The sequence below is a fragment of the Petaurus breviceps genome, unplaced genomic scaffold (assembly GCF_028583685.1).
Source record: "Petaurus breviceps papuanus isolate PSGF00001 unplaced genomic scaffold, PetGlider_PUasm1.0 446, whole genome shotgun sequence".
Taxonomy (NCBI): domain Eukaryota; kingdom Metazoa; phylum Chordata; class Mammalia; order Diprotodontia; family Petauridae; genus Petaurus; species Petaurus breviceps.
Window position 1 is genome coordinate 2,810,373 of NW_027186338.1, and position 27,837 is coordinate 2,838,209.

Here is a 27,837-nt window from a genome sequence, read left to right on the forward strand (position 1 = left end):
CCTTCCTGTATCATATGGCCCTGGGGCACTCATCTAACCTCCCTATACCTCAATTTCCTGTAAAATAAAAGGATGGGGGATGGGGAGCAGGAAGAGACAAACTTCTAAAGATCCCTTTTAGCCCCAGCAGACTTGAAGACTTTCTGGTATGTCTACTTTATACATCCCATGCTAGATCACTAATGCTGGTCCCCATCTTTATTTGTTCCAATTCCTGGAGAGCCTTTCTGGAACTCAATAACAAAATTATAGAGGCACAGTGGTGGGGAGAGGGAGATCAGGCTTTCCAATTTTTCTGGGTCCAAAAATTGCTGCTTAGCAGTCCTTCCAATTAATTAAAACAAATATAAAGTGCCTACTGTGTATAAATCCTTTGATTTCTCTCATGTGGATCCCTAGATGTTGCTTCAAATTGTCACTAAGCACCCTATTTCATCCCCTTGCCTTGTATGTCTAGAAGATGACCTCACCTCTTAATTTGTTTAAAAAAAAAAAAGCAGGGGTAACTTTACCTTTCACCATCTTTACCAATCCCCTTCCACCTGCTCTAGAAACTTTTTCAGTTAGCACCTTCTCTAAGGAAGGGGTTTGCAAATGTTTGGCCATCTAGGGAGTGTGAACAAAGGAATATTAAAGAGCCTCTCTCTACCCAGAGCTTCCCATTCCACCAGATAAAAATATATCCCAAATGTTCTTCAAGACTGACTTAGGTGAGTATCCTTTAAAAATATATTGAGGAATAGTTAAGGCTACTCGCTCACATCTCAGAGTCAATCTACACTTATTTCATTCAGTGGCCAACTAACAACCAGCTGACAGTTATCCTGGAGACAAAGCTTTGGAATCTGGGCACTAACAAGGCCGACCTGGGTGACAGCAGAAAGCTTCCAACAGGCAAAACCCAACCTGCTAAGCACCTGCAAGGGGGTTAGGGAGGACGGAGGCGCAGCGGGGCTAAAGCTGATGAATATGTCAGCACCAAGCCTGGCACAAATATGGTGAGTCCCCAGAAGCAGGAGCAAAAGGGTCACCTTGGCCCAGGTCAGAAAACTAGAGCATTAAAGCTTCTGAGAAGACTGTACTGCAAGTGAGCCTGGAGTCTCAAACAAAATAAAAGCAAGAAGGGGCACAGAAAGGAATTCCCCAGGCCCACGTGGCTGCTAGGTGACCCACCCCAGCACAGCCCCCCTCCATCCTCCTTGCTCACAGAGTCTCCTGAAACACTCTCTCATTTCATTCCTTCCACTTACTTCAGTCTCTCAAACAGGCGGCTAGCGGCTTCCTCTGGCACTGTATCCTGACCTCTCTTCCCGCAATGCCACACACAGTTATTGACTTGTCTCCCATAAGCTGAACAGTCATCCTCAGCTTCCTTTTATTTGGGTTGAACAGTTGGACACAACACAGTGAAAGGCCCCAGGGGAAATGCAAAGTTCAAGTAAAAAGGCCAGCCCCGTCCTCTGGGAGCTCCCATCCTTGGTCCTGAACCCTTAAGCTGAAGGCCAAATTTCTATCTTCAGACTTCAAAAAGAGACCCAATTAGCACCTCCCTACTTGTACATGCTACCCTCTAGAACACCACCACCAGCTGCTTCTCCCTTCTACTTTTCTGTCAACTTTTTTATTCTATCTTCCTATTAAATTTGCAGGATTTAGAAGGAGAAGAGCCTTTATTTAGATTTAGGAGTTCCCATTTTGTAGGTGAAGAACAAAGGCCCAGAGAAAACAAGCTCCTTCTGTCTCCCAGAGAGCTGTCCTAAGTTCCATTCTCCTGCTTCCCTGTTAGCCCATCCCTTCCCCTCAGTCCCTCACTGGCTCCTACTAAGTCTGCCTTTGTAATCTCTACCTCACCTTTACAGTGTAGTCTGCTGTATTGGCTCACTGTTCTCCAGGGCCACCCCTACACACAGCAATACTATCTAAATTCTATTTGTCCCTCAAGGCCTAGCACAAATTTCACCTTTTCTACAAAGTTATCTCTGAGCCACTCAGAGGTTATCAGCTAAACAGTATAAACAAGACAGATATAGACAAGATGACCTCTGAAATTCCTTCAAATTCTGACACTCAGGATCTATTGTGACCTCCAGTAATTCTTCCTTCCTCTGAAATCACACATGAACTTCCTTCATTCCCTTAAACTGTGGCAGTCACAGAACTCCCTGGAAAGACATTCATTCCAAAGCTCGGAGAGGGCCTATATGCCTCCTCCACAACACTTGTCCAGAAAAGGCTGGGGAGTAAAAGAACACACACTTGGGCAAATACCCGCAATGCCATGCAGATGCAATGCCATCCCTGACGATGGCTCATAGAAGCCCACCCAAATTTTTAGGCTCTATAAGCCAGTATAGGTTTCATATTTTAGAGTGCTGAATACTATGATATCAGACTTAAACCCTAGATTTTAAGAAACTACATGAAGTTAAAATAAGTTACTTTAAAAAAGGAAGAAAAGTTAGTGAAAATCCTAATTAAAATATTTCCTAATGACTTTGAACCTGATCCCTGAATTTCATTTAGTTATTTTCACTTCTATTCAAGTTACAGGTATGCCCAGCAATCACGGAGGGCAGCAGGCTAAAGGTGTTTTCAAATATCTTTTTTTTCCTCCAAAATCAGCACAATGATGACATTTTTTGTTACACGCCAATTGGGAAGGTTCCTAAAGCTTTTACTCACTATTGCAGGCCACTGCACAATCTCAGCAGACTTCCGCTCAGCCAGAACCAGGTTATGTTCTACTAAAAATGCCTTCCTTTGAAGACTGTATACTTCGATCCATCTTCTCTTCTTCCATGATTCTCCATCAAATTCCACACATACCTAGGAAAGAGCGGGGAGGGGGAAGAGAAAACTTAATTGAAACAGTAAAACACAAAGCAGTCAATAGTATAGAGAAAGACCCCATCGTTACTGGCCCTATGCCACAACCTCAAATATGTATTTCTCCCTCTATTTTTCCCTGTTCTTTCCTCACTACCTACTACCATAGCATGTTTCCCTGATCATGATGACTAAGTAAAATAAACCAAGAATTCTGGTCTGCAAAACCTTCAAACCAGGAAAAATAATTCCAGGTCATTTCAGTCAATCAAATGACAAAAAGTATGGTCCTAAGGGCTCCAAGTTAGGTGTACCATGAGAATATCTGAGCACTTTCTAGCTCCTCGAGGCTATTGGCCAATATGGCCTTTCTTCCTCCCTTAGGTCTAGCACAATCACATGGCATATGGCAAGTTTTGGCACAGAAGCAAACCTGCAAATCTTAACACTAACAGCCAATGGTTTTCAGAATCTTCTGTTTAATTTCAGTGAGCTGAGAACGAAGAAAGCACTGGCTTTGGACTTCTCTTTGCAGTTTCTAGCTGTGACTGTGAACAAATCACTTCCTAAGCCTCACCCTGAGGGAGGAACCTCCTTGGTAATCACCTTGGTCCTCAGTTCCCTCATCTGGAAAAAGTGCAATAGTATTTGCACCACCAACCTCAATGTGAACCATAGAGCAAGGAAACACTCCAGTCAGGAAGGCCCAAGTGTTTGAGTCAGACCAATTGTAGGGGCTTGAGCTTCCTGTAAGGGGACTAATAAAAAGACTTGTATGCATGAAGGGAGGTACCAAATGGTTACTTTTGCTTAACTGTTCTTCTCATTTTTTGTTTAAGAGATGGCTCTCTGGCCTTTGACCTAGCAATACCACCACAAGGGCTGTATCCCAGAGTTTCTAAAAATGGGAAAAGGACCCATATGTACAAAAATATTTATAGCTGTTCATTTTGTGGTGGCAAAGAATTGGAAACTGAGAGGATGCCCATCAAGTGGGAAATGGCTGAACAAGTTGCGGTATATGAATGGAATGGAAAACTATTGTACTATAAGATGATGAACATGAAGGCTTCAGAAAAACCCTAAAAGGTCTATATGAACGGATGCTGAGTGAAGTGAGTGGAACCAGGAGATCATTGTACACAGTAATAGTCACAGTGTTTGATGATTGATTTTAATAGACTTGGGCCTTCTCAGCAATGTAAGAACCTAAAAAGAATTCCAAAGGACTCCTAATGGAAAATGCCACCCACATCCAGAGACAGAACTATGGAGTTTAAATGCAAAGTGAAGCAGACCATTTTATTTTTTGGTTTTTTTTTCTTTCTCATGGTTTCTCCCATTTGTTATAATTCTTCTATGCAACAAGACTAACGTGAAAATGTATTTCACAGGAATGTGTGTGTAGAGCCCATCTCGGAGCTGTTTTGGGGAAGGAAGGGAAAAAAACTTAATTTTATAGAAGTGAATGTTGAAAACTAAAAATTAACAAAGCAACAAAAAAAGAGAGGTCTCTCTCAGGGGATGTGGGGGTAGGAGGAGATTGATATTAAAAACATTTTTAAAAAATAAAATACTTGGACCTAAGAGGGTTGTTTTTGTTGTGAATAAAGTACTGAAAAACGTGGGCTATTTATTACCTTATAGCAGGTTACCGTGAGGGTCAAACCAAATGTAGTAATAAATGCCTCATAAAAACTAAAGCCCTCTCTGAATGTTAGTTATGATTTCTAAAACACTAGCTATTTATCATGTAATTTAGGGAAGTCACTGTACCACAAATTCCTCCTTGGTAAAAAGGAAGGCACTGGATGAAATGGATGAAATGAGCTGTCAAGTTTCTTCTAACTCTAATCTAATGATGATACTTCTGAATGAAACATTTCCCAAACATTTCTCTATGAACCCCAGAGAGACACAAAGTAGAAGTCACAAAATTACAGACTGAGAGTTGGAAAGGACATCAGAGGCCAAGGCTCTCATTTTCCAGATGAGTAACTGAGGCTCAGAAAGGTTAAGGGCCTTGGCTGGGACCACAATGTTAGTAAGTAACTCAGGCAGGATTTGATGCCACGTCTTCTTGGCTCCAGCTCTACTCTCTCTATGACACCACGGATTGTCTCCAATGCCTCATGGGCTTCTCCTCATTACTTCAGGAGGCATAGCAAAAATTAGAGAACTTCAGAGCTAAGAAAGACTTCAAAAATCAGCTAACCAAATCCCTTTATTTCAATGTTAAAAAACAAACACACCCCTAAGTACTGTAGATACCATTTAGCCACTCAGGTGTTAAGCTAGTAGGGTATGGGATAGCACAAAAACTGACCTCTTTACTACAAGCAGTCTCATGTTACAACTGTACAAGGGACAAGTGACAAAAGTCAGAACAAGTAATGGGATATTGTCATTTTTCAATTCTACAAGAAAGGAAAACTTAAGCTAGTTCTTAAACAGGCTGATGTTTCCTCAACAATGGTATGGGGAAAATGCTAATGAGAAAAGTAATATAACAAAAAACAACAACAAATAGATATGATGATAAAAAAGGGCTGTGGGAAGATAAGTACATCAGGACTACTGGCAAAACTTAAATGGTTCGACTGTTCCAGATTTGGAAGTAAGGAAAGCCACTAAAACTAAACTGTCCCTGGAGCTAAACTAGGTATTCCACTACTGAGCACAGACCCCAATCAAATCAAAGAAAACACTCGTTTAAACGCCCACTAGGCGCCAGGCATTATGTCAGGCATGTGAGATTTACTGACAAAATGAAGCAGACCTTTCAGAGCTCAAGGGAATGCCCTTGAGAGAAACAGATATATAAAAGTATGTCCCCCAATCATCCTTTCTGGCCACTCACTTGTATACTCCACCCCCTCCATCACCTCTCAGCTTAACTCCTCGAACAACCTCCTAATTGGTTTTCCTGCCACCGTTCTCTCCCCACTCCAGTCTGTCTATTTTCCTCCCAGGTGTCAACATGATTTTCCTAAAATGCAGGCCGTCCAATGGCCCCCCACACCCACACAAAATCCAGGTTCCCCAATTACCTCCAGGATCAAATGTGAAGGCCTCTGGCATTTGGAGTCTTTCAGCTGATCCCAACCTAGCTTTTTAGCCTTATTCCCCTCCACACACCCTGTGTTCCACTTAAAAAGGCCTGCTTACTGTTCCTCATACAGGACACTCCGTACCTAGTCTACATATCTTGGCACTATTCACAACTTCTCTGCTATTCTGCACTTCTATATATACACATCCCCCATCCCCCAGCTAGACGTTAACCTTAAATTCAGAGATGACTGCAGTTTGTCTTTATATCCCCAGCCCCAAGAAGAACATCAAGTATATTTGTTGCTTAGTAAGTATAGGGGCTTGAAGACAATGAAAATGGGAGATGGATAGATCATGAATAGGCTAGGATGGCTGGAAAGGATGTATGAAGGGGAACAATGTACAATAAACCTGGAAAGGAAAGGGAGATTGGAAGCATATTGTGAAGGGCTTTAGCTGCCAACAGATACTTACATATATATGTATATATGACACAAAGGTAAAACTCAGTTAAATTGGATGATCAGAATAATATAATGTTTGACAAATCCAAAGATCCAAGATTTTGGAACAACAAATCACTATTTGACAGAAGATTACTGGGAAAACTGGAAGGCAGTTTGGCAGAAACTCACATCTCTTAACTGTATACCAGAGATATGGTCAAAATGGGCACATGATTTATATAAAAAGGGTGATATAATAGGCAAATTGGAGAAGGACTGACATTTTTACTGGATAAGATCAATGAATAAGGGAAGAATTTATGACCAAACAAGAGATAGAGAGCATTATGGGACATAAAATGAGTAATTTTAATTACGTCCAACAAAAGTTTTTTCACAAACAAAACCAATGCAGTCAAGATTAGAAGAAAAACAGGAAACTGGGGGAAAATTTTACAGTAAGTTTCTTGAATAAAGGCTTCATTTCTCAAATGTTTACAGAAATGAGTTTAGAGAAATAAGAATTCATTCCTCAACTGATATATGGTCAAAGGATACAAACAAGCAGTTTTCAGACAAAGAAATCAAAGCTATAAGTCATGCGAAAAAAAATGCTGAGTCTAAATCACTCTTCATTAAAAAAAATGCAAATTAAACAACTGAGGTACTACCTAACTCCTATCAGATTGCCTAATATGACAGAAAAGGAAAATGACAAATGTTGGAGGAAATGTGGAAAAATAAGGACACTGATGCACTGTGAACTGATCCAACAATTCTGGAGAGCAATTTGGAACTATGCCCAGAGAGCTACAAAACTGTTGCATACCCTTTGACCCAACAATACCACTACTAGGTCTATACCCCAATGAAATAAAAGGAAAAGAACCTATATGTACAAAAATATTTATAGCAGCTATAAAACATTTCTGGTGGCAATGAGTTGGAAATTGAGGAGATACCCAACAATTGGGGAATGGTTAAATAAATCGTGGTAGATGATTGTGATAGATTACTTGTGTTATGAGACAAGCAGGATGTTCTCAGAAAAACCTGGGAAGACTTACATGAACTGAAGCAAAGTGAAATAAGCAGAGCCAAGAGAACACAGTATACAATAACAGTAATCCTATACAATGATCAACTGTGAACGACTTAACTATTCTCAGTATTCAGTGATCCAAGATAATTCTGAGGTATTTGTGATGGAAAAATGCTATCCACCTCCAGAGAAAGAACTGAGAAGAGTCTGAATGAAAATTGATGCATACTACTTTATTATTCTTGAGGATTTTTTTGATATGCATTTTATTTTGCAATATGGCTAATATAGAAATGTTTTGCATGACTGCACATTTATAATTTATATCAAATTTTCTTCTCAAGGAGGGGGGAGGCAGAGAGGAAGAGAATTTGGAAATCAAAATTTTTAAAAACAATATTAAAATATTAAGAAACTTATGAGGCATACAGGGGAAAACTGGCCTCAACTATAATGTTGGTAATATGAGTAGAGAGGAAATAGACCTTAGATCTATTGTAGAGGTAGAATCAATAAAACTTGGCAAACTGATTATGTAGGGTAGGAGAAATGAGTCAAGGATGACTAAGAGGTTGTGAACCTTTGTGACTGAAGGATGGTTCATGTCTTCAAAAGAAAACCGTCAAATCTGGGGGTAGGATGAACTAATGGATTGTTCTGCAGTTGTCCCTATGGCATATCCAGTTTGAAATGTTCAGTTGGTGAAATGAGCCTGAAACTCGGGAACGAAGGCTGGATACAGATGAATCATCTTCATGGATATTAAAAATAAATCCCTAAGAGGTGATGAGATCACCAAGACAGAGAACAGAAAGAGAAGATGGGCCAGGACAGTGCTTTGGGGTACTATCCCCAGGAAACAGGCAGAATAGAGATACTTTCCACCTTGGTGAACAGTTACCCCATCATTCTATCACATTTTCCTGATGATCTTTTACTCCTGCTCTTCTGATACCTGCTCACAAACAATACTGCATTCTTTTATGCATCACTGCCATACAGCAACATACCAAGGAATGTTAGTCTTTTGTTTCTGGATCACTAAAAGAGCCAACTCTGCTCTTCCTGTCCTCATATTTAATTTTGGACCCAAGTAAGCACTGCCCATCCCCCCCCCAATATATACACATACTTCCCCTCTGCTTTCAAGATGGACAATCTTAATGCGCCGTTCACCCAAACGAACATCACAATTTGACGACAGACATTCTTCAACTTAGTTCTTTTCTATGTAGATGGTGAGGACACACACCTGAATCGTCACAAATCTCTTCCAAATGTACTGCAAGATACTAGGGCTTATCCAACAAGTACAAATGTCATCCACAATGGAAATTTGGTGGATAGACCTCATCATTCTTGTGCTTGAACTCTGGACTGGTTTTCCTCCTTCTCACCTTTGGGGAGCACACACCTCACTGTTTGATGCACTGCTTGATGTTTATGAATAGGCTTTCAACAGGGTGATTCTGCTGTATCTTTTAAAGGTTCTTGAATGATTTTGATATGCAAATGGTAGACACCTTAGAAAAAAGCCCTTAAGGCAGTATTACATTATAACAAATTGGATGTTTTCCCCCCACAATCAACAGTAAACACAAATGAGACCTTATAGTCTCTGTATCTTTCAATCAACTGTGAAACTGTAAAGACATGATCCACTTTTTGATCCTTATTACAAAAGCCCATTTTCCCCTGATATGTGAATCAAGAATGTGCTCGATTCATGTATAGATTATCCTGATATTTTCACATGTGGGAAAGAATCAGCACATATCACTATTTGCGGGGGCTTTCTTAGATCACTTTTTTGGTATTAGTAAGATGTTTCCTGTACTTCTGCTAGCTTCCCCTCCTTAAGAAATCTCAATGCTTTTCATGTCTCACAGTTGTGTCTCCTTCCTCTATGTCAGATCTGTCTGATCTGGCTGCTACAGTTGTTTCTTCCATCCAGGACTGTGATGTTAGTGTCCAGTGTGATAGTTTCGCTGATTGGTGCTTGATGGTTAAACAGTCTGTTAAAATACTTTACAGATCTTTTCTATTTTTCTTTGCTTCCTGGCCTTCTGTTTTTACCCTTAGTCACCCTGGAGATGCTGCTTCCGCACTTGGTCAGATGCTGCCAAACTTTCAAAAAGCTGCTTTTACCCTCTAATGCATCTCTCTGTTTTATAAGACAATATTGTGCATTATCCATCATCTTTCACAAGAATTTAAAAGCAAGTTTGTAGTCTAAATCCGTATTGCCTTTGGCTGTGTCTGTGTGCACTTGGCAATTCAGTCACAACAATGTGTCAAGGCAGCCAAAAAAAGCTAATGCCATCTTGAGCTGTCTCAGACACAGAGTCCAGGAAGGTGACTTGCCATACATAGTCTGCCCTAGCTGGAGCACAGCAAGAAGACTGCATTCAATGCGAAGCACTACCTTTTAGGGACCCCAGGTTCTGATGGATAAGAGCTTCCACTTCATACTGCCCAGAACCAGGCCCGCTCTGGGCCATGCTAACCGGCCCAACACATACACTTTTCTAGTTGAGCTCCTCTAGGAGCATCGTTGTCTTCCCCTATTTGACTGTTAGCATCTTAGGGGGAGGGGCTTACTTAACCAGCACCCCTTTTTTTATTTTAAAAGCAGCACCCCTTGACCCTGGGCCCCCTTCCTCCCTCTAACTGGGTAGAGAGGGCTCCATTTAAGGAGGGTGCCTTCCCCCACCTGACTACAGGCCTTCATCATGCCTCCTTGTTGGGTACCTTCATCCTCTTTTACCCTGCCTCCTCCAGTCCCTTTCCACACCCCCCCTTTTCAACTTGTTTTTTTAATTGTTTTTTCCCCTCATTAGATCACGAACTCCTTGAGGGCAGGGACTGTGTCTTTTGCCTTTGTACTCAGTGTTTAGCAGTGCCTGGTACACAGAGGTGCTTAATAAATCTTACTCACTAACAAAAATTGCTTTTCAATCATTCAGGGTAAGTGGAGCAACCAGAATGACAAGAAGCCTTAAATGTAGATTTGTTAAAGTGACTGACATTTATCTAGGAGAGAAAAAATAAAAACTTAGGAAAGAGTATGAAAACTTGCCAAGCACAGGAAGCAAGGAATTTGAGAGTTGGAAGGAAACTTAGTGACCATCTAGTCCAAATTCATCCAAGGGCTGTCATCTGGAAGATGAATTAGAATTGCCCTGCACAGTTCCCTGAACGAAGTGTAGAGTCCCCAGGCACATACATTCAGGCTGGTGAGGCTTGCCATAAAGGCTTCCTCACAAGCCAAAATGCCCCAAAGAAGTTTGCTTTTGGAAACAGCTGCTCCCCAGCACTAAGTTTTCGAGTCAGGCAGAGGACAGGGAAACACCTTTTCCTCCTAAATACCTTTCCTGATTCCATCTCTACCACCTTCCAGGAGCCTCCAAATCACAGTGTATTTATATTGTCAACTTATTTGTGTAAATGTTGTTTTCCCTCGTTAAAATGTAAGCTTCCTGAGGGTGAGGATGGATCTACTCTCATCTCAGGACCCCTAGCACTACACACAAGAAGTACTTCATAAAGAAATGCTTGCTGATTAATAGGATGGACAATACGGACACTGAGGCTGTTACAGGAATCTCCTAATGATCTGGAGCCATAATACATTTAGAGCAGTGCATCAAGGAAGAAAAGGCCCATCGAAAAGGACAAACAGCAGACTTCAGACTGATTAAATGTAAGGAACGTTGCAAATGTGATACCCAACACAACCATGCCAATACCTCAAGCCCAGGAAGCTGCTGGTGCCATTAAAAGAAAAGGGGAAGTGGACAGGACAGTTTAAATGAGTAGGAACAGAGATCTGATCCCAAGACCACCCAACAGAAGCATTCTGCAGGCAGGTGGGAAAGGAATGAAGTTATTAGGCCTGTAGATAAAAAGTAGCAAAACAAGCATTATGACAAAGACTTCAGAAATACAAAGAAAAACAAGCTTAAGGTGCAGAATCCTAGGCTTTGAAACCTGATGTAATAAGAGCTTGCTTGAGCACTCGGCCTTTCTGGGCCAGTCTCATTCTCTGTAAAATGAGGGAACTAGCAAGACAGCAGGGCACAGTGGCTGAAGAGGTGGCCTGGGAGGTTGGTCCAGACTCTGGCCATGTCACCTAGGGGCAAATCAGTTAACTTTTTTGTGCCCAGGAAGCCGATGAGCAGACGCTTCCTTACACGATGAAATTTTAGATCCAGTCCCTATCCTTGAAATGTAAGAATAATTTTGTCTTAAAGTGATAGATGCAGATATGCAACACAATTCCAGGATACTTATAGAGTTCAGAGGAAGAATTTTTTAAGGTACTAAGAAAAAATTTTAAATTACAATAGTATTAAGAAGTTACAATTGAAAACTCTTCAGCAGTGTTAGTATAGGAAGGTCATAAAAGCCTCTTTCTCTCTGAATCTATCCAAATATGGATTTACTAGAATAGGGCATAGAAAGAACAGGAAAAAGAACCCTAGAACAGGAGCCAGGAGACATGGATTCTAGGCTTAGTTCTACCTCTAACTATAAATTATTTGCCTACAGTCACATGACATTTCTCTGGTCTATAGCTTCACCAGTAAAATGAAGGAATTGGGCTAGAAATTACACATATTATCTAAAATATTACTTTTACATTATTTTATTAAAGAATTATCACAGGGGCGGTCAGGTGACTCAGCAAGTAAGAGCACTGGCCCCAGTGTCAGGATGACCTGGGGATCAAATCCAGGCTTAGATATTTTAGCACCACACCCAGAAATAACTGGCCTTGTAACCTTGAGCAAGTTACTTACTAAAGTTATGGGGGAATAGGAACAAAGCTGTACAGAATTAGAGGAGTTCCCATAGAATTGCAAAGATTAGAGGAAATATGCGAATTGATGACGCCTGAACCTAGAAAAGACTTGAGAAAATTGATACAAGCGGGGGGGGGGGGGGGTGCATAATCTTTGATCATGTTTAGAGAAAAGAACAGGCAGGCTTTTCCCAATAACATTCTGCAGCAAACCACATCTGATTCAACACTACTTGGCTGCCTGGCTTAGAGAACACCTGATCCCATTGTGCTGCCTCACTACAAATAAGCGTTTGATTTGGTGGAGCAGACTCTTCAAATAAGCTGTCTCCCATGAATATGTCCAAATCACACAAAAGGCCTGAAAAGATGTAGCTGTGACAGCATTGTTCAGACAAGCCTCCGATGAGTAACAGCAAGCCGTAAAACAAGATGTGGGGATATATGAAGAGATCATTCACATATTAAATGCTCTCTAAGTGCCAACTCTGGAGACACGAATATAAGCCAGATAGTCTCAGCCCTCAAAAGGCTTATATCCTAATGAGGGAGGATGACACAGAGGAACTGGAAAGGGGTGGGAGGCAGCCAGGAAGCTGCCTAGAGACCTAGTTACAAGCAAAATCCTATGAGACTGCTCCCACAGCAGACGTGTCTACATGCAGAGCCACAAAGTCAAAGAAAGCTTCCCTGTGTGGGATGGCTAGGTTGTACACCTCCTGACTCCCACGGCCAGCCCGAACTGTTTATAGATGTCTTTTGGCTAGGTGCATCAAGTCTGAGGACATTACAGGGTCTCCTAAAGAAGATCTACAATTACAACTCTTGTTTGACCTAGTTGCTCGTGAAAGGGAAAAATGAATAAAGAATGGTTATTATATTAATTATAATAAGCAACTGGGTGGACAACCCACTGAGTTGCTCCAGCAGCATATAAAGACAGAGAGCTATGTCTACACACACACACACACACACACACACACACACACACACACACACACACACACTCTCTCTCACACCCCCCCTCCCCTCCCCTCTCCCCCCATGAAGATGGAAAACGGGTTGAGCCTGAAACTAAACATGAAAAGGACAGTGCTTCAAATGGTCCCAAGCTTCTTCCTCAGACAAAGACCCAAATTTAATATCAATATTCTTCCACTGAGGCAGTAGGGGGTTGGCAATGATGGCTGTGAGCAACTTGCCCAAGTACTGTTCAAGAAAAACCAGTGTAAGAACAGCTCACAATGGCAACGGAAGGAGGGCAGGTCACATAGGAAGCAAGGTATAACTGATATGCAATTTCACAGGCTCTAATGATCTCTAATTGATCCAGTCCCTCCTGGATCAATGCCTTGTCATGGTAGAGGGGCTTGAATAGGTAAAAGAAACTATGAGCTATGTAGGGTTACCCAAGATGGACAGTTCATAGTGGAGAGTTCTGACCAAAGGTGATCCACCGGAGAAGGAAATGGCAAACCACTTAGGAAATCTTTGCCAAGAAAATCCCATGCACGGTATTAAAATGATAAAAGATAGAACACCAGAAGATGAGTCCCTCAGGGCAGAAAGTGTCCCAAATGCTACTGGGGAAGAGCAGAGGACAACTATAAGTAGCTCCACAAAGAAAAGAGTGACTGAGCCAAAGCCGAAAGGAAGCTCAGCTGTGGATGTGTCTGGTGACAAAACTAAAGGCTGATGCTGCAAGGATCAATATTACACTGGAACCTGGAATGTAAGATCTATGAACCAAGGTGATCAAACAGGAAATGGAAAGGACATCAACATCTTGAGTGTCAATGAACTTAAATGGACAGGGAATGGGTGAGTAATGGTTACTGATAATAAACCCTTAGAAGAAATGGGGTAGCCCTAATGAAAGTTTGTGGAAACCAGTACTGACATATCTCAAAAATGATAGAATATCTGTTCAAATCCAAGATAAACCATTCAACATCACAGCAATACAAGTCTATGCTACAATTACGGATGCTGACAAGATCAAAATCGATCAGTTCTATGCAAACCTTCTATACACAGAACTAGAGGGGACTAGAATGCTAAAGTAGAAAATCAAAAGATAACTAAAATAACAGGCAAGTTTGGCCTTGGAGAAAAAATGAAGCATGGCAAGAACTAAGAAACTTTTGTCCAGGTAACTCGCTAGTCATAGAAAACACTTTTTTTCAGCAACCCAAAAAATGATTCTACACATGGACATCACCAGACAGTCAATACTGAAGTCATAATGATCATATAATTTGCAGACAAAGGTCTAGAAGAGGCTCTATATATAGTTTGTCAAAACAAGACCTAGAAATGACTGGCTCAGATCATGAACTTCTTATTGCAAAATTCAGACTTAAATTGAAAATAGTAGAAAAAAACATTAAATCCTAGAGGTATGACAACATCTCTTATGAATATGAAGGAAGTAATGAATAGATTCAAGATATTAAAATCAGATAAAGCAAATTGGCTGTCTGATGAGGCTTTACAAATTGTTGAGGAAAGAAGAAAAGCAAAAGATAAAGGAGAAAGGCAAAGATATACCCAAGGGAATGCAGAATTCCAGAGAACAGCAAGGAGAGATAAGGTTTTCTCGAAGCAAAGCAAAGAAATAAGAAAATAAAAAAGCAAGACAACCGATCTCTTCAAGAAAATTAGAGATATCAAGGGGAAGTTTCATGTAAAAATGGGCATGATAAAAGATAAAAATAGCAGGGACTTAAAAATAGAAGAGATTAAGCAGAGGTAGTCAGAAAATGCCGAAGAATTACCCAAGATAGTTCTTAACATCACTGATATCCATGATGGTATAGTTACTGATCTAAAGCCAGACAACCCTAAAGAATGAAGTCAATTTGGCCTTAGGGAGCATTGCCAACAAAAAGGCTAGTGGAGGTGACAGAATTCCAGCTGAGCTATTTAAAATCCTAACATATGATGCTGCTGAAGTGCTGCACTCAATATGCCAGCAAATTTGGAAAACTCAACAGTGGCTACTGGATTAGAAAAGATCAGTTTATGTCCCAATCCTTGTGAAATAGAAAACTGATACCACACTTTATTCTGTATTAATTACTGAAACTTAGGAATTAGTTTGGCTTAAAAGACAGTTTGACTACTTAATATTAGAAGGTCTGACTTCTTAATGAGAGTAAATTCCCCACTTCTTTGGGCTACAGCTTGGACTCTTGCTGGGACAGGAGATGATTCCCTGGAGTTTTAAGATGGGTCTGCCCGGACAACCTAAAAGTGATTGGATGCTTAACACCACATCTTCCAGAGAAGGATGATTGACTGTTTTCTCCATTGTCGTGAGTCTTGGAAATCCCCTCCTATAAATCAGGCTGAATGTAAGCCTAACTCTACACATTTACCAACCATGTAAAAGATCACTCTGTTTGTTCTGATGCATCCTGGCCACTGATGAGGAGCTCAGGATCTCACTTATGGCAATTGCTAGCTTGGCTAATAAATGATCACGCTTGGACTTTGTGTTTCAAATTCGCACTGATTTTTATAACAACATCCTAAAGAAAGGCAGTACCAAAGAATGTTCATTGCACTCATTTCACATGACAACAAAGCTATGCTTAAGATCCTATAAGCTAGGCTTCAGCAACATTCAAACCAGAATTTCCAGAAGAGCAGGCCAGTTTTTGAAGAGTCAGAGGAACTAAAGACCAAATTGCCAACATTTTCTGGGCTTAGAGAAAGCAAACACTGCCTTCTGCCTCACTGATTTACACTAAGGCCTCTGACTGTGCAGATCACAACAAAATGTGACAAATCCCCAAAGAGATGAGATTATCGATCTTCTTACTTGTCCTCTCCTGAGGAAATCTATACGCCGGCCAAGAAACAATAGGTAGCACTGAACATGGAACAACCAAACTATACACCATACCCTTGTTTACTGAATGCAGAGCGCTTTAATCAAAATGCCAGGCTGGACAGACCAAAAGCCAAAAGGGTAACTTCTTCATCACCCTTGGTGCAATAGAACTTGTTTCCAGCTCTTCACTTCTGTACTTGTACACCATGTAGCTCCTGACAGAACAGATACAGTTGCCAGGAGAAATATCAACAATCTCAGACAGATAATACCACATTTATGGAAGAAAGGGAAGAACTAAAAACCTCTTGATGAAGGTGAAAGAGCAGAGTGTAAAAGTTGGCTTGACCCCTGACACTTACTAGCCCCATGACCCCAATCAGGTCACGATTCTTCATCTGTCATGGCTTCATCTTCACAGTCAATTCTTCATCTTCATCTCCCAACTCTAAGGCTATGATCCCTTGCAGATCACACAAAACCCATTCTCTGAGCCCCTAGTCCAAGTCCTCCCAAAAGTCATCTCTCAGGGTATCATCATCTATCAGGGCCTGGGTGTAATGGAAATCTGAAAATCTTCCCTGCCCCTTACTAGGCCCTAAGGGAATTTGAAGCTCTTCCTTGTCCCCAATAGGCTGAGTGTAATTACATGGAGCCTGTGGTGGAAGGAGTTTGCTGAATGTTGAATAGCGCCTAGAGGAAGCTGAGGAAGCACTTAGAGCTGGAGGGAGGATACAGGCAAGGAGACAGCTAGGCTTGTGTTTGTGGGAAGGCCCCAGCAGGGGGATCATCCCAGGCTTTAGGATGATGCTGCCCACTGCTGTGTTATTGTGTATAAATTTCTTTGTTGCTATGATTGATTTGGTTTTCTGTTGTTGGAATTTGGTTCTTTGGTGTCTAAATAAATGTTTTGCTTCTGTCTTCTATATGGAGAATCTGCTATAGTTTGCATAGATCAGAATTATGCTGGCATATTCATAGTTGCCATTGGTGCTGTGAATATCACCTTGGTGATACAGTGGGCCTTCCTCAATTTCTCCTGACATTTTGAAGATACCTGTAGAGTCCTTCACTCCTCACTCTTCAGACATCTTTTCCTGCTATCACACAATTTCCTGATTGCTCATCCTCACCATATGTCTCTTCAATCACCCTCAGTGCAATATAACTTGTTCCCAGTTCTTCAGAGGCACTTGCACACCATGTAGTTCCTGACAGCTAACTCTAAAAAGGTACAGTGCCACCAAACAGGCTGATTTCTTTTAATCCCTTGGGTATCTGTAATTCTGTAAACATAATTATCTCTATTTCACAAATGAGTAAATTGAGGCTCAAAGAATTTGAGTGACTTACCCACAATCACAATGTTAGCAAGGAGCAAGAATAGTACTTGAAGCAAGGTCCTCTCTCCAAACCTAGTGTTCTTTTCGCTCTATTAGAATGGGAAATGAGGTTGGAGGGGTATAATTCAAAATTTTATGGTAGTTAGGTGGTGCAGTGGATAGAGAACAGGGATCGAGTCAAGAAGACAGAGTTCAAACCTCACCTTAGCACCGGCTCTGAGATCTTGGGCATTTAACCAGCCAGCCTCACTCTCCTCATTTGTAAAATGGAGATAACAATGACACCTACCTCCAAGGGTTATACGGACAGTCAAATGAATAAATCTGTAAAGCTCTTCCACAAGCCTTGAAGCACTATATAAAAGCTAGTTATCTGTAGTGATAATCAAACCCCATCCTTATCTAGACAAGGTCATTTGAGTATCTGTTACTTGGAAACACTTTTACTTTGTAAAATTAGCCCAAATACACATATCAAAACTGGTTATCACTATTATTCAACCCAGTAAATCTGTTTGGTAAACTATCTAACCTAGTCAACTATAACTCAACTCTATCTCTTAGCCGTTCCACCCACTGCCAGTCACGTCTTTAACCTATGAACAATGAAGAGCCTCCAACTCACCAAAATACAAGGCTGAAAGCTCAGCTATCAACCACAGCTCTTCTCCATCTGAACTGGCATCCAAAGGATCCTTACACTTACTATATTCCCAATATTTAATCAACTGATAAAATCAATTTGATTCTAACAGATGCAACCCTCTACGATTTACAATGGCCACTGCTTAATTTCAAAGACAACCACCCCACAGATAAATAAATAAAAGTAAACAAAGTCTACCCCAAGAGGCAGATGGGACATAGTAAACATGCTGAACTGCTGACCTCTGTTCAATACTGTAATATTGGGAAGGGATCTTAAAATAATTTACCTTCCCTGCCAGAATAAAAAGGAAATGGTCTTAGAGGGGGCAGATGCTTAGGTATTAAAAAAAGAGAGAGAGAGAGAGAGAAAATAAAACGAGATACTGTGCACTGTGGTTGATACAATCTAACTCCTTGAAAACAAGGGCTCTTGCTTCAAGTCTTGGCCTCTAAAATTCATCCTCCAGCCAACATGCCCAACAGGCATTCCTAAAGCACAAGTGACTTTCTGCACCAATAACCAGTGGCTCCCTATTACCTCTAGGGCCCAATACAAACACCGTGGGGTTTGGCACTACAAGCTGTTCCCTGTAGGCTGGCCCCCTCCCTTACCTTCACCTCTAGAAATCACTAGTTTCTCTTCAAGGTTCAGCTCAAATACTACCTCCTACATACATGAAGCCCTTCCACGCTATATCTGGTTCCACCCCGAAGTGCTTTACATATTATATATGCATCTGCAGCAAGGTCAACCTTTTATTCCACCCAAATAGATTCCCAATCTCACTCCCCCCCCCATTAAGGTTATTATTATAAACCTTTTCTTTTCCCCTTAAGCCTCCAATACCTCCCCACCTCCCCAATCCCACAGATAAGGACCTTTTTTTTTTTTTTAAGCAATCGGGTTAAGTAACTTGCTCAAGGTTACACGGCCAGTTATTTCTGGGTGTGGTACTAAGTATCTGAGCCCAGATTTGATCCCCAGGTCATCCCAACACTGGAGCCCGTGCTCTTACTTGCCGAGCCACCTGGCCACCCCTAGATAAGGACCTTCTAACTTTACTGAGAAAACAAGAGGGCATTTAAGCAGAACTACTCTTCTCCCATTCTCTTCAGCTCAAAAGCCCTACACAATCTCCCAACTTACTCCTTTCCTCTAGTCTCCCGAAAAGGGATCCACTCTTGGATCACTTTCAAGTAGCCTTGATCCCATTCCACCCAATTTTTCCAACAAAATGCATCCTTAATCATCTATCAACCCTCTCCAACTTTCAACCTCTTCTAACCTATTAGTAACTTCCTTACTAACCCCAAACGTGCCCCAGTCTCCCATTCTTATAAAACGTTTTCTAGATGCTACCATTCCCTCAAACTCACAATTAATATTATATTATTATTATACACTATACATTTAATATTATTTTACACCTCTTCTCTCAAACTTCTTGAAAAAAAAAAGTCTATACTTGGGGCCATTGACTCCGCTCTTATCATACTCTGCAAGCCTTTGTAATGTCTTCAAATCTCAAATAAAACTGCTCTCTCCAACATAATCAACAGCCTCTTAATTGTCAGCTTAAAGGCCCAGTCCTACCACAACTGACACTGTTAACCCTCTCTTCCTCCTGGATCCTCTTCACCAGGTTTTCCTGACACCCTTCTCTCTGGACTCTCCTCCTTCATACCTGTCTGGCTGCTGCTTGGGTTGTTTTCAGTAACTCCTCATCCAATCATACCCCCTAACTGTAGATTCTCTTCTTCCTTGGTTCCCCACTGAGTTTAGTTCTTGCCTACAGAACATTTCAAACTGGATGATCCTGGAGAAATCCAAAACTCAGTATGTCATTATCTTTCCTCAAAAACCCTCACCGCTTCTAAACTTTACTATTTCTGTCAAAGGCACCACCATATCTCCAATCTCCCAGGCTTCCAACTTCAACACTTAGCTAATCAGCATACGGAATACAGTCGGTCCAACTCCATCTGACCCCTTCTAAAATTCAGCTGCCACAAACTTTCCTCACCTCTAGCCAATAGCCTCCTCCTCCCTTATGGCCCTCCCCACCGAAGCCACATCTAGGGTTACTTCCCTCCGAGCTCCCAAAGGCCTCTAGGATAAGGTATCTAATCCTCTATTTACCTTTTGAAGTCTTTCCTCCCAACCATGTGGGTCAGGCCTCTCCCTCAGGCACTTCTTTGTTATTTATAAGAACACTCCATCCCCCTCCAAGTCATAGGCTTTAAGATAAGCAGCTCCATCGGAAACCTGTCCCAAGCACTACAGCCTTTTTCCTCCCAAATGAACCACCTTACATTTACCTGCTTTGTATTACTGACATTATAGTTATGCCGTAAATGTAATTGTGGTCTACCTCAAGAAATAATGGCTAGCACTGACAGAATACTTGGAGGTTTGCAAAAACATCTTACAATTATTTCATTTCAATACAAATGTCTCCTAAGGACTGTTTCCTCCTTTGTATCTTCAGTACCTATCACAGAGCCTGGCTTACAGTAGCAGGCACTTGGTATATGTTGATTGTTTTCCTCCATAGGATGTAAACTTCTTTAGTATCAACTTTTAATTTTCGTCTTCCTATTCCCAGCGTAAAGCACAGTGTCTTACACCAAGCAGGTGCTTAATAAATGTTTGGTCGGTATAGCACCTAGGAAGCTATGGGCACTAAAAACACTTTTGAATAACAGACTGAACGATCCAGTCGACGATATGGCAGAAAGTTATCTTTAATTAGTCTACCACGTCAAACATTGAAATGTCCGTTGTCACTGCTTTAACTTCCTTTGTATGGCTCCAAATCAGTCTTCAAACAATTCTAAAACTAGGTCTGGGTGTCCGAGTGAGAAGAAGGTGCAAGTGCTTCCGCCCGGGGGGGGGGGGGAAGCCTTCGAGGGGCCCCCACAGCGATCGGCTCCCGCACAAAGGAGCCTTTGTTGACACAAAGGCCCCGGCTCCGAGCCACCCAGAACGATCCTCTCACTCCGATGGTTCCATTAGCGAACGCCGGGACTCCGTGCTCGGGGACCAGCTCGGGGGCGCCCCCGGACCCCTGCCGCACTGCCCGGGCAGGGCACCGCCGGGCACAGCAGCTCCACCCCCACGCCACCATATGTGGGCAAGTTCCACACCCCCTGACGGGCTCCACCTATGCGGGCGGGCCCCCGGCCCCGAGCCGCCGTATAAGGACAAGCGCCCACCCCCACGCGCGGCGCGCGGGCCGGCTCCGCCCCCCGGAGTCACGCTCCGCCGCCAGCACGCCTCCGAAGTTTAGCAGCGCCCCCCCCCCCCCCTCTGGGCCGCGCCTCCACTCCCCCGCTCACCTTCAAGTCCTTCTTGGTCACGTCAATGTGGGACACGGCCCGGATAGTGCCCGACACCCAGGGCCACTCGTCCACGCGCGCCACTTCGAAGCTGTGGCCGCTGCCCCCACACTCCTTGGAAGCCGACACGCTCAGGAACCTCTTCCCCACCAGCACCGGCCAACTTTCTCCGAGCGTGAGCACCATGTCGGCGGAAGGCGGGCGTGTGCGGGGGGCGGGCTCGCCCGCCGCAGCAGCCCTTTAAAGGAAAACAAGGGGGAGCGGGCGCTGCGGGGGCGGCGGGCGCCCGGGGGAGGGGAGGGCCCGAGCCGGCGCAGGGAGGGGCGGACAGGGACGGGCGCGGGGGGGAGGGGAGATGGCGCCGCCCCCGCCCCGGGCGCCGCCCGACGCACGCGGGTCCCCTCTCGCCGCGCCGGGCTTTAAAACCACTCCGGCCGAACCGCGGCGGCGGCCAGTCGGCCCCGGGGGAGGCGGCCCAGCCGCCCCGCCCTCGCACCCCGCCCTTTCCAGGCAGTCCCCTCCCGCCCCACCCGGTCCCGACCGAGCCCGGGCCCCGCCGGGGATCTACCGGCCGGCGTCCCGCACTCTCGCCCACCTCGGCGGCCCCTGCGGGCCGTGCGCTCCCGGCTACCCCGGGCGCCCGAGGCTGGGCCGCTCGGTCGGCGCTCCTGCTCCGCGGACCGCGGCGCCTCCGACCGTGAGCTCCCTCCGGCTCGGTCCAAACGCTCTAGCCAGACACGCACAGAGCCCATGCCCACCCCCTCCAGCCGCTGCCGCCGCTGATTAGTCGGCACGAGGGGGATGGGCGGGGCCTCGGGGAGAGTCGGCTCCTGCTACTGGTAGCGAATCAGCAGGCGTGGCGAAGGGGAAAACAATTCCTTGGCTCCCCCACTCCCCTTTCGCCTCCCTCCCGCCCCCTCCCTTCCCAACTCCTGTACGACCCCCCTCCCCCGTCAGACTGACTGCGCGGAGTCACAAAGATCCCTCCGCCAGCGGCCTATTCTTTCCCAACGGGGGCCCGTGGACTATGTAAAGGAGTTCCCCCCACAGAAGCGCTCAACTTTGTGGAAAGCAGAAAAGGAAGTCGTGGTTACCCCCAGGGAAGAATCACCTGTAAAGTTTTAGGGGCTAACCCATTTTGCTCTTTAGGATCAAGGACGGGCCTCACACAGGGCGGAAGGATCTCGAGGGGGGAAGGGAAAGTCGACGGGGGAAGAGTTCTACGTGCGGTTCCAGGCGTACTCAGAGAGAGGGCGGAGTGAGCCGACTCGGGAGGGGCGGGCCCAGCACAAGGGCACCCGGCTCTCGAGGGCGGGGCTGGGACTCGAGTGGAGACCGCTGAGCTAGGTGGTGTCCGAGGGCGCAGGCGCATTCAGAGCCTTCTGGTCTTGGAACGTGTACTGCCCGCCATCTTGAGCGAAATGAAGAATGGCCAAGCCCTGGTGGGTCCTGCGTTGTTTGAAGGGCAGAGTGGTGCAGACTTGAGTCTGATTCATGCGGTGGGCTTGTTGGCGGCCGCAGAAAGGCGTCTAGACCCCGGGGAGCCTCGAATTGGGCAAGAGAGGTGAAGGGAAGGGGAGCAGGTGGATGAGGAAATGGTGGCCAAGGGGAAGGAGCTGACTTTGAATGACAAAGGAAAGGCCCGGCCTGGGGCCATCGGGCTGTGGTCCTGGGCGGGTCAACAGCAGAGTCTAATGAAATACAAAGTAGGAATCCACTGAGCTATCTGGTACTGGCTGAAAAAGAATTTAAAGGCAGATTAGTCCAACAGACCAAGAGACCAATCAGAAAAAAAAAATAGCCTAGTGTTTCATTAACCCAAGAGCACAAGTTACTTGGGGAAGAATTCCCTGTGGGACAGACTCCTGGGAAACTGCTACAGAATCTGGCAGAAACTTAAGTGTAGACCTACATTTCTATACCATATACCATAGGATAAGCTCAAAATGAATATTGTTGAATACCAAGTCACACCATTAAAACTAAAAGAGAGCTTGATAAATTTCTTTTTAAATCTATAGCTAGGGGGAAGACTTCTTGGCCAAACAAGGTATAAAGCTGATCATAAAAAGAAAATAGATCATCCTGTGGGATTGCTATTTTGGGGTGGTAGGTAGGGGGAAAACGGGGAGAAAATTTGTTACTCAAAATCTGGTGGAAATTAATGATGTAAATAAGAAGTTAATAAAGCATTTGAAAAATGGAAAAAAAAGAAAATAGATCATTTCAGTTATATATAATTAAAAACTTTTTGGATGCACGATAGAAAGTTGTTCTTTCAGGAAAATAACTTTTAAAATTAAATATCTCTACAAAGGGTCAGATACCCATGATACAAAGAGAATCAAAACAAAACAAAAAAGACATTCTGTAGTGGATAAATAGTTAAAGGATGTAAACAAGCAGTTTTTGAAAGAATTGCAAACTATTAATGGTCATATGAAAAACTTCCAAAATAATAATAATAAGGAAGATGCAAATTAGAACATCGATGAAGTTTTTACCAAACACCCAGGAAATTGTCACTGGTGACTAAAAATAAGTAATTTGCCCTGAGAAACGTAGAGTTACTGGCTTAAAGAGGTGATTTGTCACATAGCTAGTGAGTAACAGAGAAAGAATTAGATCCCCACCTATCTCCTGACCCTCCACAGTTCTTGCCAATATCCAGTATACCGATGGCTGTAGGATTTCGGAAGAGGGGAAGGTTTACTGATAAAGTAAAAAAAATCTATAGGCCACCATGGGTAGAATCTGGGATATTCAGTGAGGAAGCCCAATTAATTTGAAATATATGGAAAATGTAGTTGACTTTTAAGCTCCTACTTAGATGTTAAGTTCAGTTGTTTGTTTCTTTTAAGCATTAAGTCAACAAATTGAAAGTTGTCTCATTTCTAAAAGTATTATAAAATAGACTCATGAACAGAAAGCAACAACAATGTTGACATTTCTTGTAATTCCCTAATATAGATGTCTTAATATCTTTTACGTCAGGAATAAGGAGATTTTTCCCCCTGAGGAAACTTATAGTAGCAAGGTAAATAGAGTCTTCTAGCTTAAGTACTAAAATACCCCCGATTAGGGAAAATAGTCAAGACTAAGAATGGGAAAAAACCTAAAATAGATGGGTAGGTTGTGTTAAGATTGAGGTTGAAACCACCACCACATTTTAGCTTGATGCTTGAAGCCTGAGAAGACCTTAGACTAACTTTGAAAAGTCTTTGAAAGTCATTTGAAGTGGAATAACACCAGAAAAACTTGTGTTGTGATTGGTTGTGGGATTTAATTACACCTTCTGGATCCTGGATAGAAGAATGGATCAAGATAGGTGGGATGGGAGGCTATCCAGAAATTGGAAAATGTGTGGCTTTACAGCATACCACTGAGGAAGAACTGCCATTGGGAGTGGGGATGGGAGGAGAAGAGGCATTGGTTTCAGCCAAGTTTCTTTTCCTTCTCCCTCATGAACTTTGACCAGAAAGGTGCTTGCACCTTCCAAGGGTCTGGAAAATGTTAGCTACTTCCGATCAATGTCTTAAATGTCACTTCAAGGTCACTTGGTGGTAGTGTTTGCATTGGGAGTCAAAGACAAAGATCCCACAGACTCACCATGCTTAAAGAGCACTCCATAAATAATACGAAGGAATTTCCAGCTCTGAGTTACCCCTTGGCTCTTTAAGCTTGAGCCCACTCTCCCCTAGATTCCTCACTACTTGTGGGAGAGTGTGCAGCAGGTGTTTGGGATGATGTTTGGCTCTTGTACCACCATTGTAAGGCTGACTTAACTAAATTGATTCTCAACTGATATTCTTAGAAGGAGGCACACAGGTGGGGGATCAAAATCTTGGCATTAGAGAATTACCCCAGAACCCTAATGGGGGGAGATATATTGAGAAGCTAAGGACCTGACTTGACATTGGTAGTGGGTATGGGGATGAAGTTGCTTCATCCAAACTTCCAGATACAGATACAATTACAACCTGAAATGCAACTCAGATAAACCAAAAGGACAAAAAGGGCCTTACTTTCCTATCACATTTCATCTAGACATCCATACATGCCATTTTGCCAGATGCCAACTGTGAAATACTGTCCTCCCTCCTTTCTACAGTTTGCTTGAACAATCAAATCAGTACTACCGTCAAATCTAGAAAAGATGCATCCTGTGAATCAACTCCCCATCCTTGTGACACTCCAGACAAAAACTCCCTTCCTTGGGAACTACCACCACATATGAATCACTTACAAGTATTAGAATGTAAGTTCCTTGAGGGCAGTGACTGTCCTATTTTTTAATTTCTAGTTTTCAGTACTCAGCAAATAGAAAATATTTTTTTCATTCATTCAAATGGATGAATCTAAAGAAACTTGAAGAGATATTCCAACCTAAGGGATATAATTTTATCTATTATAAATTTATGCTGATTATCTCAGGTGGAGCCCCCACAGCTGCTGATGGCAGTGTTTTTAGGAATTAATCCATCACTCTGTTAATAAAATCCCAGATGCTTCTATTTTCTGCTTTCAGACCTTTGATTCACTTCTAGAAAATGGCGATCTACACATTGTGTTACTATTAATTAGGCTAGTCTTGGTCTTCTCTGGGCTTTAGTTTCCTCATTTGAGAAATGAAAGCTAGGGACCAGACCTGAGATTTCACTGATAGCTACTTCCCTTTCCCCATGTAGGAAGTGCCCTCTAGCCTTTTGGAAGCACCCTTGCCCTCAGCAGCTTCTCCTTCCATGTGGCTGGTTCCTACTGGAATCTCCATTTTAAGGGGAAGGCCCAGGTCATGTAGGTTCTTTTCCTCCCCAGGCTGCACTGCTAACTCACCAGACTTTCTCTGCCATGCCCCTAGTGAGAGGTAAGGTCACCCCCACCCCATTTGCCAGTTTCCAGGCTCCCTTTTATGTCTCATCTTTCCCCATTGAATGTAAGCTCTGCAAGGGCAAGGGATGCATGCTGTTTGTATTTGTGTTCTTAACTTGCTACAATGTGTACTTGTTACAATGTACTTGCTACTGTGTACTTCCTACAATGCTTATCAACTTCTGAACTTGCTACAACCTACAAGTATTAGAGGAAAGACTTGAACCATTGTTCACTGCGTTGTTAGTGGAGCTGCTAATCAGTTCAACCATTCTGGAAAGCAATTTGAAGTTTTACAAATAAAGTGAATAAAATAACCCTTGACCTTAGGCTTATAACCCAAGGAGATCATTGATCCTTTTTAGCAACACTTTTTTGTGACAGCAGAGAATTGGAAACAAAATGGAAGTCCATTGATAGGAGAATAGCTAAACAAATTGTGACATGAAAGTAATGGAACATAATTGTATTGTAAGAAATGATAAATTTGATGAATATGGGAAGCAAGGAAAGGTCTACATGACCTAATGCAGATGAAGGGAAACAGAGCCAAGAAAACAATATACATAAGTATCATAACAATGTAAATGGAAAGCCCAGCCACCAAAAAAAAAAATCAGTATTGTAAAATTATAAAGAATGAGCATGTCTTGGAAAATAAAGATGAAAAGACGCTCCCACCTCACCCCTTTACAGAGGTGTCAGGCATTGCATATGTTTTCAGACTTTTTTCCATATATATTAATCAGTTGTGCGGATTTTTTCTCTTTTGTTTCTTTTTTCATCTGTAAAAAAGTAGTATCTGTTATATAGGATGGCTGTCTGAGAGGGAGAGAAGGAGGAATACTGGGGGAAACTACAGTGATTTTTTTTTTTAAGGCATCAATAAGCACTTCAAAAAACCCCACAAGCATTATTAGCAGTTAGGTGGTAGACTGATGGACATGGAGTCTACAAGATCTGATTTCAAATCCTGTCTCAGACACTTACTAGCTGTGTGATTCTAGCAAGGTATGTAACTCCTATCTGCTGCAATTTCCTCATCCATAAAATAGAGAAAACGAGAGCACCTGCCTCCCAGAGTTGTGAGTATAACGCACCTTAAAAACATTATGTATAAATATTATTTGTTTATTCATTTGTTAAGAGGTCTCAGCAGTGCTGTGAAGCAATAGACTAGAAGCAGAGGATCTCTGTTCAAATGCTGACTCTCCCTGTACAAACTGCACAATCTCTCTGCGTCTCAGTTTCCTAACCAGTACAATACAGAGACTAGGACCAGGTGATTCTACAGGTCTCTTCCAGATCTAAGTCTAGAACCCTCATTTCAGACTTTTTTGTGTGTGTTTTCTTCTTTCTGGCTGTGAAGGGGGAAGGGAGGGAACTCATTTCCTGTCCTTTACTGTGCCTGTGCCCTTTATCCCATTGCCAGCCACCTTCCTCAGGATCTGTCTCAGGTACCTCTTTTGTTGCAATCTTCAGTCTCCCCTCCTGTCTCCACTGGTTCTTTCCTGTCTGCCTACAAATACCATCAAATTTCCTATATGGAAAGAAAATAAATACTCTCCTGGATCATACTACTAAACTCATTCTACCTCTTCCCATCTTCCTTCTCTCTCTCTCTCTCT

General features: G+C 42.9%; 1 protein-coding gene and 1 long non-coding RNA gene across 5 annotated transcripts in view; one reads left to right on the plus strand and one right to left on the minus strand.

The window, feature by feature from the left end:
- Positions 1-22,712, minus strand: part of KDM3A (lysine demethylase 3A) — a 77,241-nt gene extending 54,529 nt beyond the window's left edge. For 2 of the 3 annotated variants that reach the window (XM_069101051.1, XM_069101054.1), the window contains exons 1-2: positions 22,452-22,712; positions 2,683-2,826 (exon numbers count right to left, since the gene is read on the minus strand). In XM_069101051.1, the coding sequence (XP_068957152.1) occupies positions 2,683-2,826; positions 22,452-22,712 (405 nt within the window). Of the gene's footprint in view, positions 1-2,682; positions 2,827-21,340; positions 21,649-22,451 lie in introns of those variants that run through there. The other variant, XM_069101052.1, reaches the window with a different exon arrangement.
- LOC138171536 (uncharacterized) overlaps positions 21,390-27,837 on the plus strand; it is an 11,144-nt gene continuing 4,696 nt past the window's right edge. Inside the window, exons 1-2 of one of the 2 annotated variants that reach the window (XR_011170912.1) lie at positions 21,390-21,515; positions 25,452-25,598. This is a non-coding gene — a long non-coding RNA (uncharacterized lncRNA). Of the gene's footprint in view, positions 21,516-22,652; positions 22,783-25,451; positions 25,599-27,837 lie in introns of those variants that run through there. The other variant, XR_011170913.1, reaches the window with a different exon arrangement.